The sequence below is a fragment of the Parasteatoda tepidariorum genome, chromosome 1 (genome assembly GCF_043381705.1).
Source record: "Parasteatoda tepidariorum isolate YZ-2023 chromosome 1, CAS_Ptep_4.0, whole genome shotgun sequence".
In the NCBI taxonomy this organism is placed as follows: Eukaryota; Metazoa; Arthropoda; class Arachnida; order Araneae; family Theridiidae; genus Parasteatoda; species Parasteatoda tepidariorum.
The window spans coordinates 10820526-10839980 of NC_092204.1; the positions used below are offsets into that span (position 1 = coordinate 10820526).

At 28.9% G+C, this 19455-nt stretch overlaps 1 protein-coding gene across 1 annotated transcript in view; it reads left to right on the plus strand.

Moving 5' to 3' along the window:
* The window catches only part of LOC107450135 (cell adhesion molecule Dscam1-like), a 398660-nt gene that overhangs the window by 130309 nt on the left and 248896 nt on the right, over nt 1-19455 (plus strand). The window contains exon 3 of the mRNA XM_071186796.1: nt 15234-15398. Coding sequence (XP_071042897.1) covers nt 15234-15398 — 165 coding nt within the window. The remainder of the gene's footprint in view (nt 1-15233; nt 15399-19455) is intronic.

A 19455-nucleotide genomic window follows, 5' to 3' on the forward strand; every position in this document is an offset into this window, starting at 1 on the left:
GAACGTTGCGATTCTTATTCAGGCGATTTAAATATTGTACAGTGCGATTCTTACTTACGAGATTTAAAAAATCAATATCGCGATTTGTATTTACGAGCTTTTAAAGCCCTTTGTAGCAATTCGTATTCACGTGAGCTTAAAATCCAATATCATGATTCGTTTTTGTGGTTGTAATATCGCGCGATTTAAAAATTATGCATCGTGATCAAAAAATTAAAAAATCATGATTTGTATTTTCGCATTTTTTAAATTCGATGTAGAGTTTCATATTTACGTGATTTAAAAGTCTCATATCGGGATTTATATTCACATGGTTTACAAGTTTAAAAATCGCTCTTTTTGTCAAATTTTTGTTTATATATATATATATATATTTTTTTTTTCCTTCCTTTTTTTTCTTTTCTTTTTTTTGTTTTTTGGATTTCCTCTTTTTTACTTTCTGACTACTCTCATCCCTGAAACCTTAAATCGAGGTTGACTTAGGGTTTTCAAGATTGAAAAAAAAATCCTTTAATAAAGCTAGTCTCAAGGTGAAAATAATCTTAAATCTAGGTAACTATAAGGTTTCTTTTCGCAACGTCTTGTATGCTCAGCTAAAATCCACCTTGTCGCGAAATTTTAATGGATAATGCAATTTGATCCTATCGCTAGTGTGACGTCAGCTAAAACGTCATTACAGACCTAAGTGACAATATTTTTTTAAAAAAAAGCTTTAAAAAGTAATTTTTAAACCTTTTAAGATGAAAGGTTTGAAACTGCAATATTTTTACTTTATTGAAAAAAGGTTTTTAGTCCAAAGATTGTCGTGACAACAAAAAGAAAATAGCGACACAAGGTTGCCGTAAGGTTACATGCTCTCTGGGTTATATTTGATAATGGAATAAAAAATATGATTTAAAGAAGGGAAGTGTTAAAATAGGTTGCCTGTAAACCTAGGATTGATTTAGGATATGATTTAAAAAAGGGAAGCGTTGAAATAGGTTGCCTGTAAACCTAGGATTGATTTAGGATATGATTTAAGAAAGGGAAGCGTTAAAATAGGTTGCCTGTAAACCTAGGATAGATTTAGGATATGATTTAAAAAAGGGAAGTGTTAAAATAGGTTGCCTGTAAACCTAGGATTGATTTAGGTTATGATTTAAAAAAGGGAAGCGTTAAAATAGGCTGCCTGTAAACCTAGGATTGATTTAGGATATGATTTAAAAAAGGGAAGCGTTGAAATAGGTTGCCTGTAAACCTAGGACAATACTGTTCTTTTATTTGAGGCAACTTTCGAAATTTTAGCATTCTACGTCTGAAAACGTTACACGAAGACATACATTTTTAGATAGTCCCTCTCACCCTCCTGAAATACACTCCAAAACCATTCGAATTCTGAAGCTGAAATGAGAAAGTCTAATGTGACTATTTATCGTCTGAGAGAAGGGGGCGGAGAATTCTCGAATTCTGGAATTTCTCCCAAAAGAAGGGGAATGCCTTCCTTTTCATTCAGATTGAGTCACCATTTCGCTTCTGAGTCGGAAATGCAAGGGGTCGGGTTCCTTTGGTCATCGTTTTGATAAATTGGGTCGGGGTCGCCTTCACGCTGAAGAATGCAACTTTAGAGAAATGGAGACAGTTTTCGCTTTGCTTTTAAAAGCCGGGTCGAATAAACAATTTAATCCATAACAGTCGGGGGATGGAGTCAGTTGCTTAGCATGTTCCAGAATGCTACGGAGATAAAAAAAAAAAAAAAGAATATTTGGTATGATTGATTTCTTCTGGGGGTGGATGTATTTACTCAAGTGGATCCTAAGCAGGGGATCAAGATAGTTGTCATCCCCAAGTGTTTTTGAAAAATTGTACGCCTTTAGTTTAAACTGGTCGACATTGCGTGTTATTTGAAAATGTTTGGGATTTGTTAATTTTTATTTTAAAGGGTGGAAAAAATATTTTTTTTCTCAATCTTATAGCATTTGATATTTTCTTTCATAAAATTTTAAAAAAAAATATGTAATATTAATTAGAATAGAAAAAAGAAATATCTAAATATACATGAAATATGTGAACTTATTAGTACAGCTTCGATATGATGAGGTAGCTATTCGAACTATATTTTATATAACTTTATATTTTATTTATAACCGGCTTCAAAAATATATATATTTATAACCGGCTCACATCCATTTTCAAATATACAGCTACCAATAATCAATTCTGTAGCTTGTAATTTTTTCATTGAATTCCTAACCCAGAAGACAAGGGAACTCTCGGTTTAAACATTGGAACGAACTTGCCTTCGTGGAAGAACACTTTGAACACACAAAATAGTAATATTAATTATTGATTGCAAAAACAATATTTAAATATACGTGAAATAGGTGTACTTATTAGTAAGCTTCGATACGATGAGATTTATTTTCAAACTATATTTTATTTAACTTATTATTTTATAACCTCGAACAGCCAACACATTTTAGGATTTAAAGTTAGCAAAGTTCAATTCTGTAGCCTTGTAATTTTTTCATTAAATTCCCAACCCAGAAGACAAGGGAACTCTTAGTTTAAGCATTGGAACAAACTTGCCTTTGTTTAAGAATTTGTTTATAGAAGCAGCCCACATATAGTTACACGCAAAGGTAAATCACGAAACCTCTCACGATTAGCACAACAGCAACAAAATTCTGATCCATGTTCCATTTACCGCTAGGGATATTTAAAAAGGGCGCTATACCAAATGAGAAATCCTTCAAGGCAAATTCTCTTTCACCAACGTAAATAAACCATGACAATGTTGAAAAAATTTAAAATATCGGAATGTAAAAAAAAAAAAAAAAAATTGGCAGAATCACTAAGAATTAAGCAGCGGGGAAGTTATCCTGCAATAATTAATTTGCATTTTGATATGATGTAATATATTCATTTATCATATTTATTTTTAAATGCTGAATTTTATAATCAAACATATATTTTAAAATTAAGACTTATTGACATATAAATGCATGCATACATTAACTTAGGCAATAAGAAATTAAATTAAGATTATTTTGCAATTTTTTTCAGAAAATTTTACCTAAAGGCTTTAATTTATCTGCACGCAAATTTATCTGTTACGAATATATTGCTTTATCATAATTACTGGAAGCTAATCTATCATCATTAATTTAAGTTCCAAACGAAACTATTTTATTTATCTAAACAAAACTATCTAAAACAATTTTATCTTAAATATATTGACCTGACAATTCTTGTTTTAAAAAACAAATGACTGAAAAATTGGAAAACAATCAGAAAAGATAAGAGATGACGTAGAAGAAAAATACATTTTTAAAAAATATTAAATAAAAAAAAGCAAGTCAGTGTAAACGTTACCTCAAAAAATAGTTTTCCCCATACTCATTAAAATAGTTTTCCCCATACTTCCCCATACTCATTACTCATGGAATAAAGCGTTCGTCGTCCAATAAAGTGAACCGGGTTCGATTCCCAGCAATGGCTAGAGGATATGAATTTTGCACCCGACTCGCACCAACCACAGTACTGTCGTGAAATAACCTCAGTGGTAGACGGATAATGGGTTATCGTCTCCTTGAAATCAGGCTAACCGTGAATGGTTTTCGCTGTTTTCCTCTCCATGTGATTCAAATGCGGATTAGTTACATTAAATTTCCTCCAATACTTGATGCAGAAGTTTTTTTGTCTTCTGGATTGGGTTCAAAATTACAAGGCTACGGAGTTGAGCATTGGTAGACGTAAACCTAAAGTTGGGTTGACTGTTGAAGGACGGTTAAAAAGTAAAACAGATGAAGATAATATAATTCATTCATTTAACATATTTATTTTTACATACTAAAAGACATCTTCAAATAAATATGAAATGTAAAGTTTAGATTATTTAAGAAATAAATAATTTTTTTTTAGAGTATGTAATTGCTTTAATTTGTGTTAATGAAGATCTATCAGTTAAATATATATTACTTTAAATTAATTACTGGAAACTAATCTATCCTTAATTTAAGTTCAAGACGAAATTACTCAAATTAATTTTATCTTAAATATATTGACCTAACAATTTTATGTTTTAAAGAAATAAATGGCTGAAAAATTGGAAAAGAACCAAAAATAGATGAGAGGTGACGTAGAGAGGAAAAAAAAAATTTTTTTTTTTGAAAATATTAAATAAATAAAAAAAAGGGCGGATCAATGTCAAAGTTATCTCAAAAATAGTTTTCACCATTCTCATCACAGCTGTTTCGTAGAAGATAAGAGCTTTTAACAGTTTTGGAAAGGATATAGATCTTAAAAAGTTTTGCTACTAATCTCTGTAGATAGGTTTCTTCGTTCAGAATTAAACTTAGATTTTAATCCGATGATGCAAGAGAGAGAGAAGGAAGAATTGATTTTTCGCCAAGAGAAAAGAGGACAGTAATATATTTATGCGGATAAAAGTTGCGTTTAGTAAAAATAAGGGGTGAAAAGTTTATTAATAGGTTTTCGATAATGTGATCACCGCTAAAGGCGTCGAATTCTCTCGAGTAAACTGAAAAATTTTAAATTAAGTGATTCGATTCATGAATCTTAAATCTCGTTTAGAATGCGGTGTTGAGAAGAATATGAGTTAGGCATAGTGGGAATGCATTTTTGAATTGGGTAGTTAATTATTAGTTAGTTGTTTCCGTAAATATAAACTTCACAGTAAGAAATGTAGTTTGGAGTTATGGTGCTGTTGAAATATTTTATGGAATGTCTGGTCCTGTGATAAATTTGTATTGGTAGCCTATTTAGACTGTTCATCAACAGAAATTTAACAAAATTCTATTAAAAATCAATATCACTATCATTATTAAAAACACGGAAAATGTCCTTACTGTTTGGCAATAACATTTCTGCCAAAAATAAAATTTCATAATTCTAATTAATAAAGGCAAAATATATGGTATTTAAATCATTCATTAAGTAATTGTTTTGTTCATTTTTAAACGTTTTACTGGAAATTCTGGTTTTGCTAGATTAATTTTAATCTTTAGATTAGTCTTAATCTTTTTTTAATATTAATCTTTAATAAATAATCTTTAATACTCTTAATCTTTAATAATTAATCTTTAATAATTAATCCTTAACAATCTTAATCTTTAATAATCTTAATCTTTAATAAATCTTAATCTTCAATAATCATAATCATTAATAAATCTTAATCTTTAATGTTCTTAATCATTAATAAATCTTAACCTTAAATAATGATCTTTCATTAATCTTTATTATATTTTTTCCATGTTTTTTCTATATTGTTTAACTTATTTTATGAGTTCTATATATTTGCAACTTATAAGCAGTAAATGAAACTTACTATTCTTTTTAATTTTCTTCGTTTTTCTCTCTTTTCTTTTTTTAATTTTTGCCTTTATTAGGTTTATCACATGTTATAAAACTATATTTTAATGTAAATTTTTTCAATAATTATTACTAAAACGCTTCGGTAAAAATTATTTATCTTTTTGTTGTGTCCCCATAGAGCCTGAAATACTATAAATATTCTTGTAGTTCTGACGATACTTTTTTTTCCAGGGTAGTAACATACTTAAATGATTATAACTAAATAAATTGAAAATGTGTCATTATAATCTTATAAAATAAATCTTTTTTTTTTACATTTTGTCATATCATAAATCATTGATAAATTCTTTTACACGATTTGATTCTTGACTTGATTCTTTTTTTTCCGTAAATAGTGAATAAAAACATAAATAATGATCCGTTTCATAAATAGTGCCTCTGTGTATAAAAAATTACTTGTTTCATAAATAGTGATGCGTTTTATAAATAATGACTCTGTCAATAGATAGTGTGTTTTATCATAAATAGTCCTTTAATTATTTAACTGTAATATGATATAGAAAGCTTTCATTTATGAACTTCAGCATTCAAATGAAAATTAAATTTTGCCAATTCAAACTCTAGGAACTTCATTCTAAAAACGTGTTTGAAATAATAGGAAAAATGGATGAAGATTATTAAAAAATGATTACTTGTAGTAGTAAATAATCATGCTACAATACAAATGCTTGTGAGTTATATAAATTATATACTTCTTGCATTTTACTATATCAAACTTAATAATAGATTCTTATTTACTTATTTTATGCTTTAAGAAAAATTCATAACAAAAAATATTGATTAAAACCTAAATATAGTTTTTTTCTTAAATATTTTTTTTGATTCAGAAAGCATCATTGTAGAAATCTTATATCTAAAAAATTTGATCTGAACATTACTGAATAAATAATATTTTCTCGGGGAACATATTTTAATCCTTTGTAAGATAAAAAAAATTATTTAAAAAATTTTGTCCAGGAAAAAATGGGTTTTTCGTAGACATGTCCATAACGAAACGATTTGCTATATTTTTAAATTTTTCGAAATAAAATTTTTTTTGAATTCAAAAACCATGTCATTTATGAGTTAAAAACTGTGTTAGCGGTGCATGTTATCTAAAATAAATAAGCGGGGCTGCGATTTTTTTCCCCACCGCGCTTCTAAAGAATATAAACAGGATTAATAGCAAAATATTTTCAAATTTCGTGCAATTTATTTTAGTTTATAACTGTCGTTGAACAGCCGACTCAATTTTTGGTTTACGACTACTTATGTAACTCCGCAGCCTTGAAATTTTAAACCAATCCAGAAGACAAGTAAACTACTGTATCAGTACCCCCCAGTGGTATGATTTGTTATGGGAACATGAAGGACTTTGTGACTCAACAGACGTAATGCGCATCAGTCTTCGGCCAGTGGGGATCGAACCCACGACCTCTTGGAGATGAACCCAGTGCCCTACCAACCAGGCTATCCCCGCCTTTTTGTGCAATTTATTTGTTATTTCACAAAATGATCATTTTATAAACTGTTACTAAATGTTAAAATACTATTAAAATACCTTCCCAAAATTATTATCTACTGGCAAAGTCTTAACTCTGTTCATATATAGTAGTTATTTTATTCTCAAATCATGATTTTCTAACAAACCTTTATACTCCTTAAGAATAATTTGTTAAAGCTGAAAAATTGTGCTTTCTGTAAAGGCTAAGAAGTTAACTGATAGGATTTTGATAACAAGATTACAGCTAAGACGTTGAATTATTTGGATTAACCCGAAAAAATTTAAATTAAGTGATTCAATCCATTAATTTTAAAACTGGTTTAGAATGCTTTCTTAATAATGGAAAGCAAGTTATAAAGTGATTATTGATGTTATGTGTCATAAAATAAGTCTTCGAAAGTTAATTAATTAATTCATTTTGTTCTTTAATTTTGAGTTAATAGTTAGGGAGATATAGGGACATGTTGTGATACAGAATATTGACATCGAATTTCTTCATTTTAACGCTATTCAACACACTTTTATATATATACATACATAGTGACCTATACCGACATATTTTGGGCCCCCTATTAGGCCCCCTATTTCCTCTTGTAGGGTACACTAGTCCCTGGTAATATATTACGTGATCTAGTTTAATATTATGGGTCAATATTAAGGGGAGATATAGAGCCATGTTAAAATACAGAATTAGTTAATTAATTTTGAGTAGAATTTCATAAAAAAGAATTACAGTAAGAAATGTTATTTAAAGTGTTGATACCGCTGAAGTAAATACATTAATCGAAATTATGCATTTTTCACATGAATGTAAAACTAAAATATTTTTTCGATAACTAATTTTAGAATGTGTTTACTATTTTTTCTACTAAGTGATAGACAGATTGATGTAATTAACATATTCTAACGCAAATTTTAAAATAATTCTTAAATTAATTTCTTATTTTGTCATATTTTATGACTTTATTGCAAATAATGCGTGTACAAATTTTTATTATTTTGAGACAATTTGCCGTTTTTTCACATAATTTCTGTAATTAAAAGTGTTCCTGAAAATTTAAGCGTAATTTCTGATATTAATTTGCTGACGAGATAATTAAATGTTTTCAAACATTTGAAATTAATTTATTTGTCTCCATATTTACATTGTTTTAATATAATGCACTCATTTTTCAACAAATGTATTTAAATAGTTTTTTTTTCTCATTAGAACTACTGCATAGGCTGTAAAAAAATAATAAAATTTTAATTCCATGCAGAAGCAGATAATAAACTGAAATTCGCAAGACATTTCCTAAAAATTATCCTTTTATTTTAGAATCCCAGAGGACAGAAACAAGTGAAAAGAATTTTTTTTTACTATTCTATTGTGTCACATAATTATTTGGATCTTCTGCAATTAAAATAGAGAGTCTTCTTTTTAAGCTTAGTAATAAAAGATGCCTGAGTTCTGTCCCTGGACATTTTACGAACGGAGCTTATTAAAAATGTTTACAAAAAAAGAAACGAAAAGAACGAAAGAAACTCATCACTAAACTGCAATTTTAATAACTTACAAAGCTACTAATCGATAGCATAAAACACGATGCACAATAAGGAACAATACATTAATTTAATAGATGCAGAAACTGGAACGGAAAAATGTTGAATTTCAATAGTTAATATTTTTTTACGTTACATATTATTGCTTTTAAAATCTACAATCGTTACATTTTAAAAAGCGCAGAAAAAATATAATTAATTTTCGTTAAATGTATTAAATATTTTGTTTCATTACATTTGTTACTTTTTATAGCTTTTTTGTCGTTAATTTTAACAACTTCTAATTAACGTTTAATTAAATGAAAACATCTATTGTCTTTATACGAACAATTTTATAGACTCGCGTTATATTTACGTATTTACATCAAATGAGAGAACTTTGCTCTTTGTTCTAAAATAATTTTTAGGTTTTTTTGTGGATGATATTGTTTACTGAATAATAATGCAATTTGAACAATTCATCAAATTTGTACGATTTTTTTTATTTTCTTTTTTATTTAAAGGGAAACTGCCTGACTCAGTATACATGAAACCCAGAAAGCATGTAACCTTACGACAACCTTGTTTCGGAATTTTCTTTTTAGTGTCACGAAAATGTTTCTACTAAAAACCTTTTTTCAATAAAACAAAAATATTGCAGTTTCAAACCTTTCATCCTAAAAGGTTTTTAAATTATTTTTTTAAAGTTTTTTTAAAAAATATTGCTACTTAGGTCCATAATGACGTTTTAGCTGACGTCACACTAGCGATAGGATCAAATTGCATTGTCCATTCAAATTTCGTGACAAGGTGGATTTTAGCTGAGCATACAATACTTTGAGAAAAGAAACCTTATAATTACCTAGATTTAAGATTAATTTCACCTTGAGACTAGCTTTATTTAAGGATTTTTTTTTCAATCTTGAAAACCCTAAGTCAACCTCGATTTAAGGTTTATATATAGAAGGTTGTTCTCCAAGGATTTGGATTAGGGTAATGTGAGTAGAAAAGAGCAGATTGTCACAGATCTCGTTTTAAGGTTAGAAGGTTTACGCGCAAACTGCATTACAAACCTTCTTAGGTTTACATTAAAAGGTTTTTGCTGAGTGAAAATAAACCTTATTTTGCTATCTGGGAAGGTGCTTGATTCAAGAATTAAAACCAAAACAGTCTCCTATGTACCGATTTTTTAAAGGATAAAATTCTCCTAGCTTCAAGCAAATTCCGGTATTTTGTACCTTTTGCGTCTAAAGCCTCAAAAATTTCAGAAGGTAAAACGGCTTTTGTTGCAAAAAATATGTTTAAAGTCGAGAAGATCGGCAAAACGGTAGCTAAATTGGTCATTCCTCGACAGGCAAAAGGACCTTCCCCTTGCTACTAAGTAAAATAGTTATTATATGATGTTAAAATACGTAAAATTGCCAGGGTAAAATATCGAGTTTTGGGAAAATACTGCTTGGTAAACAAAAAGTAATCACAGGTACACTGTTAGAATTTTCTTTCTAAAATTATGGTAAAATAACCGACAGCATTCTGTCCATCCGATTAGCAATAAAGTTTACGGTAAAGAATATTTTTCACCTTTACGGTTTTGAAACCGTTTAGAACTAGTATGGTAATAAAATTAAGAATACAAAACTATACTTTTTTTTAAACCATTTACAGCTACCATTATTTCGAAACCGTCAAAAAAGAAATTTAACTAGACATAGGAGCTAGGCTTCTCATTAGATAATGGTCATTGGAGAGTGCAGGATACTGAAAATTCTTCATGTTTGTTAAAGAGAATGGAAGTGTCAACGCTGGAATACGAACCCCTGTTCTATCGGTCATGAGATTTGACCGAGTAGCTCTCTCGGCTATAATATGCATGTAGTTTCAAGGAACTAAGTTGCTTCATTAGGTGGACTTAGTTGGTGCAATAAAATTAAACGACGGTTATAAAAAAAAAAGTTATTCTTTGAATATCTTAAAATTGTAAACGAAAAAAAAAAAAAACTTTTCAACAAATTTTGCTGGGGCAATTTGAAAAACCATGAGTAGCAGTTTTGTAATTTAAATTTCTTTAAATAAGTGCTTCAAATTTAAATAAAGGTCACTTATCATCTTTTCCTACAAGGAAAATTAAACCCAAACAGTGATACTGAAGCGACGTACATAATTTTGTTTTTATTGTTTCTTTTATAAAAATTTATTCTTTAATGCTTGTTCGCAAAGCAGGGAGAGAAAAAACCGTCTGGCTTCCAGTTGATGCTCCTTCTTGTAACTTTAACCGCACAATCATAGTTAAAGGGCTTAACCCCTAAGCAATTTACTCAGCTTTTAAAAGGATGAAAAAGAAGTATTAACCATGAAAAGAACAACAACTTCGAAATAAATAAATAAGAACAAAGTAAGAACAATTTAAAGAAGATTAAAAGAGATATAAACTGACTTTAAACCTTTGTTTTATCACGTTAAAAGCAACGTTCTGTACAAAATAAATCGGTTTAGCTTTATAATTTCCATGTATGACACATTTTTAATTAAAACTTTAAAAAAAAAGCATAGTTTAATTTTTTAAAATTAAAAATGTGGGTAATACAAACCTAACAGCATCTAGTGCCTTGCAAAAAAACACTATACTTTCATTAACTCTCTTCATATGTTTTAAAAATGAAAACAGTAATTGAAAAAGATATTTCATTCATTAAAAATTGCAGAATTTTTTTTTATCGGTTTTAATTTCTTTCAGGAGGAAGCGCTCGTTCTAAAGTAATAATGCGCATAATGGACTAGAAATTTATTTTCCATACATAAAAGGATTGTAATATCTGTTTTTAACCTCTCAACAAAATGAAAGAAAAAATTATTTCATTCGCTATTAAAGAGCTGCATTTTCCCAGTAATTTTCCCTTTGTGCCGATTCTCTTATCTGACCCAACTATTCAAAGACAATTACTAATGATGTTATCTGTATGGAGTCCTTTGGAAATGCGTTTTGTTTCTTTTACGGGTTTATGATAATGGCTTTGCAAATGTATTTTTAGAAAGAGTTTCAGTACTTTGCCGTTGTTGCCTGCCCCCTTCCCCCAACAAAATCATCACATACTAGTGTCATTGTGATTAACTACGTGTTTTCAAGTACAAGAATTAAAACTTTTTGAAGAATTCGAAAACAAAACCATAATAAACGGTTTTGTTGTTTTTATTATGTTTGTGAGAAATTAGTTTGTATAATTTAAAAAAAAAACATTAGGTACTTAGTACTTGAGCTTGCAAAATGGTCCTTTTTATTAACTGTAAGGTCTTGGCCACAATTTCGACCACTTTTGGATTTGCTAAAGCACTCAGAGTTTAACTTTAGTTTGGGTTTTGGTGATATAGTTCGTTCAGCAGGAGTTGGCACTTGGCTCCGCCTTCATCACGTGGTATCCGACGATGCTATTTCGCTATTTTTGGGAGAAGGATGTGAACAATCCTGAACAAGTTTGCTATTTGGCTATTGTATGACAAAAAATATTTATTTCGCAAGTTTTATGTGCATTTTTTTGACATTAAATATTTCATAAATTGGATGATATTTCTCTCTTTTGAGTGAATAGTTTGCCCTTTTTGAGACATTTTGCCGTGAAAACAGCAGTTTTTAAATCTAAAATATATTTATCTAGCTAGAGTAATGAAAGGTATTATAGCAGATGATAAAGCGGAGTAAATGACTGAAAAATAATTTACTGTTTGCGTTTGGCGCGCATTAAGGGTTGTCTCATTTTCAAGTGCGGAGTTGTTTCTCCTCTTACTTCCGCGCTGAAATGAAGTCTGCGTCCGAGGAGGTAGAGCTAAGTGCCAACTCCTGGTGAACGAACTATAATTTAAGTTTCAGTTGATTTACAGTTTTTTTTTTTTTTTTTTACTATTAAAAAATAAAATTTATTGTCATAAATTCACCAAATAGTATGGCAATCAAACTTCAGGTAACTTTCGTGCGGGGTAGAATCTTTACATTTTAGCAGACACTTCGTACTTGTTGATTTGATTAAACCTATGCCAATTGTTTTTGCACCGCTACAGACGATATATATTTAAACACTATCAAATATTAGCAAATTAAATTATAGTAGTAGGCTCGCTAAGGCGCTGCGCTACTTCTACTATCGGAGTTCCAAAATTATAAATGCACTGAGAAAAAATTATGGTCAAAACTACCAAAATAATTTTGGTGTTTTTTGCTCTATGGGAACACAAAAAAGCTCGTTATTTTTTACCTAAGCACTTGGGTAATTAAAATAAAAATAAAAGTAATAAAATAATAAAAACAATAAAGTAATAAAAATATTGTAAAAAAAAATAAAAGTAAAATACCGTTTAATAGAACGAGATGAAATTTGGTAATTCTATAATGATATCTTAGAGCATGGCACAAAAATCTTTTATTCGGTTGAATTTACTTTTCAATTTTGTATTTTTTACTAAATGTTCGAGAGTCAGAACTGTAATTTTGAAAACAGAAATTTCCGGTAAACCGTTTACGCATGAATGGAAAATAGATCAAACAAATGATTTAAATACCTAATATTTTATTTTATTAACTTGATTTTTTTTACCGGAAATGTCATCCCCATACATGTGGTAATTTTACCAGAATTTTTTTCTCCGTCTATATAAAATTGGTAAAAAAAACTGCGGTTTATAGAACTTAAAATTGTACAATCTGTGACCAGTGATGATCTAAAAAAACAGATTAGATATTTTTGTAGACATATTTTTAATTACTGATTATTATAAATTTCAAACACATTTAAACAAAAATAAAAAGAATACTAACTTACGCGACTGCTAAGATAAAAAAAAAGCAATGTTTACAGTAGTTTTCTCTTATTTGTGATGTGCGAATTGAATGTGCAGGATTTTTTGTAGAATGATTCTGATTTTTTTTCTCCTTGTATGTATTATTGTGATTAACTAATTTGTGTGTAAACTAATTTACAGTCTCTGCCCAAATTATAAGACGCACTATAAGATTCTATGTTAAATCTTAATTATCATGTGACACTATACAGTTTCATTGTGTTTACGTGACTGACACTGGTTTGCACTTGCTTACGTTAATGTATCATTAGGTTAAACTAGACAATATATAATATAAATTCGGTGATTGGATAAATTAGGCAATATATTATATAAATGTAAAATATTTATTATAACAGGTATTATATTAGTATATTATTATATTTAGACCAAATTATAAGACGATTTGTAATTCTTTTGTAATTACATGTTTTGCCCTAGTTTATAGGGCAAATTATATTTAAACATGCATGTAATGGGTTTTTAGTCAGGAAATTTTTTATATACTTCCTATTTGTATTTATTTTTAACGTATTGCATTCCAATGTAAAGGTCTGCTTACGCGGTTTAAGCTCTTGAGTCCGAGAAATTGGAGGAATTTCTCTCTCCAAGAAATTAGCTGATTCGTCGATATTGTCCGATTTCTTGTATGTCACTGATTGGTCAGAAGAAAAACTCACGCATGCGCATTGTTGATAATCAACATTATAAAATCTTACTTACTTGGATTTAAAATTACTAAATAAATTCAAATAAAATCATAATAACATAAGTAGTCCGTAACAGATTAATTTATTTGGACTAGAATATATGAAAATAGACAACAAAATGACGTAATCCGATGCCTGCTTGTTGACGTCACAAAACTTAAGAAGCTGATTGGTTGAGGGAGAGAAAACTTGGATGGAAAGTAGAACATGCTCTACTATCGTCCAAGGATCTGGACCAAGCAAAACAAACTTCCATCAATTTCAATCTTCGTCCAAGAATTTGGATCGTATAAACAGGCCTTTTACCAATTGATACACGAACGTAAACAAGTGCAAACTGGTTTCAGTTGCTAAAAACAATAAAGCTGCATAGTATCACCTGACAATTAAGATTTTACATAGAATCTTATAGTGCGTCTAATAATTCATAAAATCTATTACATTACAATGAACGAGTTTTCGTGAATATGTTAGCCAGTATATCAAAGAAAGAATAAAAATTCATTTAATTTTAGTTATTCGAGTGATGTCAATAAAAATTTAATTTAAAATTTTTCTTTGTTCAACCCTTATCTATGCCCTTTAGGTGGAAAATAAAATTCTCTCTTTCTTGATATATTGAAAATAGAACCTAGTTTTCTTGATCTTTACGTTCTGTGACTGTCGTAAATTGTTCTACTTTCTATATTGTCTTATTATTATAGATTGATTTTGATGTATTCGTATTTGAATATTTCCTCTCATCCAGAAATAAACGTTCCTATTTTATTTTCATTACTACAGGGCGTCTAAAAATTTTGTCTAATTATTATAGTATACTAATATAGTACCTGATATAATAAATATTCTATATTTATATAATATATCGTCTAATTTGTCCAATCGTCGAATTTGTATTATATATCGTCTAATGTAACCAATTGTTGCACGAGCATAAACGAGTGCAAACCGATTTCAGTCACATTAAAAACAATAAAGCTGTGTAGTATCACTTGTCAATTAAGATTTTACATAGAATCTAATAATTGATAATTATCTGATTTATTGAATCTAATAATCTAATAATTTTACGTAGAATCTAATAATGCGTCGAATAATTTGACCAGGTATTGTATGCAGATCTAATTTGGGAGAATAGAGTGGAAGATTACATTGTATGCAGTATGCATTGTATGCAGATCTAATTTGGGAGAATAGAGAGGAAGATTACATTTGTGTAAACTAAAGTGGAATGATATTCATAATAATCTTATTTAAAGGTTGTACTAATCTTATGTAAAGGTTTTTTTGTGATTTTAAATGAGCGTTTTCCTTTTCAGTTGTGAGCCAGCATTATGTTGTTGAGGTGTATGATGAATTCGTAACGGTGGGCAGTACTGCTGTACTGAGGTGTCACATTCCCGGATTTATGGAAGAGTATGTCTCCGTAATATCTTGGAGAGAAGAATTGACTGGAAAAGTCATACAACCCTCATCATCCATTGGTAAGCGCAATTAATTAATTTTTGTTAAGTTTCTTTATTTTATATTTTATAGCCGTCATTGAACAGCCTCGTAATTTTGAACCCGATCCAGAAGACAAAGAAACTCCTGGATCATGTTTCGGAACAAATTTGCCTTCGTGGAGGACTTTTTGATGGAACTAACCCGCATTTGCCTTACATAGAGAGGAAAACCACCCACGGTTAGCTTGACCGTAAGGGGACTTTAAACCTCTTGCCGTCAAGCCTTTAAATCCTCTAAATCATGATCCGTCTACCACTGAGAATGTTTTACGTCAGTACTCTGGTCGATGCAAGCCGGGAGGGGAATTCATATAGACCAGTCATCTCTTGGAATCGAACCCGGTTCACGTCATTGGAAGGCCTACGCTGTATAACCTGAGACACAACGGCTGTTTTGTTAAGTTTATTTTTTTATACAGTTAACTAATCAGAAACTATTTTCATACTTTTCTCTCATAGAAAATAATATTTAATATATTTTTTACTCCATTTTGTAGAATATTTTATTTTATGCAAAGAGAGTTGGTAATAAACATTTTTATCTCTCCCAATTTTTAAAATTGAAATAACCAATTTAAATTCTGCCTTTTTTAAAACAAAATATAGTGTTTTTAAAATTGTTTGTCATGAAACAATTGTTGTAACACCCTGAGTATGCAGTAAAAATTCCGGTTTAAATTACGGTACAAAGTACCCGCACTTCCATAAAATCCATTTTACCGTAAAATCCATTTTTACTATTAAATATTATGCTGTAAATTTTACAGTAATATTTATTTTATTAAAATGTTGCAGTGATTTTACGGTAATAATACTTTTTACCGTAATTTGATCCTTAATTTTTACAGTGCAAAGTGCGTTTGAAAGGTACTATATCAGACGATTTGAGTTCCAAATAAAAATTAAAATAGAGATTAGAGAACTAAAATTGAATTATTAAATTGAAACATAGTAAAGTAAATTAAATATGAGCAAAAAAACATGGAAGTAAATACAAGATTTTATCAAGTGGCCACCTTACATGCATTCATGCGGGAGCTTAATTATGAAAAATAGTTTAATAAAACAAAAATGTTATTTGCGTCCCCTAACCCCTTTGGAAGATATAAAGACAGATTCAATGCGTGAAAATTAAAACAATTTATAAACCGAAAATGAAAAAAAAAAAATATAGGTTAAAATTCAAAAAAAGAAAAATTGTTTGATAAACGCAAATATTTTTAAATTAGTTGGGGGGGGGATTAGTTGGTTACCAAGATAGCAACTAACTTATACGGAGGAAAAAAATTTCTGGTACTATATTGTAAAAATTTTTCTGACTTAAAAAAAAGAAAGAAAAGAAAGATAGAATGGAAAAAACATACTTTTTGGTAAATAAAACCGAAGTAAATAAAACCGTCATTTTAAACCCCGTTCATATGGTAATGGTTTAACGGAAATTCTGGTTTTCAAATTTATACTTTTTATAACTACACATTTAGCAACGAAAACAAACTGGAAAGTAAAGTTAACATGCCATAATACAATACCCTAAGGCAGTGATTCTCAACATTTTTTTTTGTTGTGGCACACTTTTAACGATTTCGAAATGACCATGAAACAAACGCACAGATTGAAAAATATTAGATTAAAAGTTTTTTAATTACCTATTTTACACTGTGTTAAATAGTTTGTCATAATAATTTTGAATGTGAAATAAAATAATCTGTACTACAAAAGCATATTTATTAAGGGAATAATTATTTCTTTCGACCAATTTTTTATTTGTTAGTAACAGTTATTTATTTTTTGCTAGGTTTTAATCGTTAGCTTGTTTTCTATAATTATTAACTGTTATTTTTTTGTGATTTCTTGTTAACTAGTTTTTGTGCTAATTATTAATTGTTAGCTTAATTTTTGTTAGTTATCCTTTGTAATTTGTTTTTTATATATTTGTTTTTTTAGTTATCCTTTGTTAATTTATTTATTAATTGCATAGCTTACTTTAATGATTAGCTCTTACAACATTTTTTAAAATNAATTAAGAATGTAAAATTTGTGAATTTTTTTTATAATTGAATCAATATCAGTTTCTTTATAAAACATAAATTAATAAACGTATATTTATTGGGGTGAAACAAGTATTTACGTACCACCGCACAGTGGCGCGAACACAGCTCAGTTTATAAGTCATATGCATATGTGCGTTTGTCCAAATGTCACGTGTGACGAGCATTTGGACAAAAGCAGTTTCAGCTATCTTTGCAAACTGTGTTGAATATTTGCAGTGTCATTATTAAAACTTATATTGTTTTGGATAATTATTGTTTCGATGAAACCATTCGTTTGGTTTAGATATCAATTTGAATTATCAATGCCCCAAAAAGAAGGTAAGCATTAATAATATGGATTAGTACAGCCCGCGACAAAACTATAGCACAATTTGTATTTTTTTACGAAAATTACAAAATTGACCAATTTTGACGAAAATTAAAATTGACCAATTTTGAACCCAATATAGCGAACCTTGCAAAAAAACACCAGGCACACACATCTCATTGATCAAGAAGCAGTAAATCTTTAGTTACTTTACTTATTATATCTACTTATGCATAATTACTTATTATTTAATAATAAGGTATTTAAATTTTAATATTACTATACTTTTCATAAAACTATTGTTACACTATGTACTATTACTTTAATAAATGTTTAAAATCATAAAATAAATGTACAAACACAGTATCTAATAGAGTTTTATTTTAATTAACAGAAAATTACTTTTGTCGGGGTCGATGGAGATTTTGAAAATTATATAGGGGTCGATGATCAAAAAGGTTTGGCGTGATATAATATGGTATGATTGGCATGATATAATTACCATTTTTTTTTAAAATTTAATTCTTCGGGACCATTCGACCGATTTCACAAAAATTTTGTGGTTTTTCCATGTAAAATTGCGTTCTTTAAAATGATATTAAAAAATTGCGTAGCTTACAATTTAAAATATTTTTCGACTGTTATTAAATTATTAAAAATAATAAAAATTTACTAAAAGTTATTTTTTTTTTCATGGAATTACCTTTGGATGAACGAATTTTATAATTATGTCTAAAAAATTTTAAATTCGCTTAAAAAGATTTTGAGATACGGCGAAAGATTAAGGAGTCCAAACTTTGGATCGCTCTCCTGACTAAGTCATTGGTACAATCTTTCCCAAATGGCGCATAATTTTATATTTTGGAGCTCTGAAATCGTAATCCGTTAAAAAAATGGTATGTTTATTCAGAGAAAAAACGTTTTTTGGGTCTGATTTCGTGACTTGAAAAACGTATATGCAGATTAATTAGCATATTTGATGTCACCCCCTCGAACCATTAACATTGAGTCCTAAAACGAGAAGATCATAAGATCAAAAGTTATTCAGGGGGACTCGCTTTTTTTTATTTTTTTTTTTATTTTTATATCTTTGCCTCACTATGTAGAGGAGAGTGGGGTCAATTGTAAAATTTTTTACTTAACTATTTTTAACTAACAAAAAATCCAATATATTATTAGTATCAATTGACAAACGAGAAAAGTAGACTATCCTCTACTAGAAAAAAAAATAAATACCTTATTATAAATGTTATTATATTAGTTATTAAAAATTTTTGACAGTCGTGCACTTGTTACAATTGTCCCCATTTACGGGGTCAATTGTAACAGTCCATGAATTCAGCTAAAACATAGATAATTATACATATTATCATAGTTGTGATATATTTTTTTACTGATGAAAATAGTAGTGATATTTTAGGAGTAAAAATAATAATGAGCAGAGATCTAAAGGGTTAAACTTTTAACTTTAAGGGGTTAAAAAATTTCAAATTATGCTGTGAAAGGTGTCAAATAAAATAATGCACATGCAACATTATAAATGATATAGAGGAAACTATTGGTGGTTCTTAAAGAGTTAAGTAATGGTTTGTAAACATAAGATTATTTATTTTCAGCTGTTACAATCGTCCCTTTACTTATTGTTACAATCGTCCCCAAGACGCCATTTCAGCTTCAT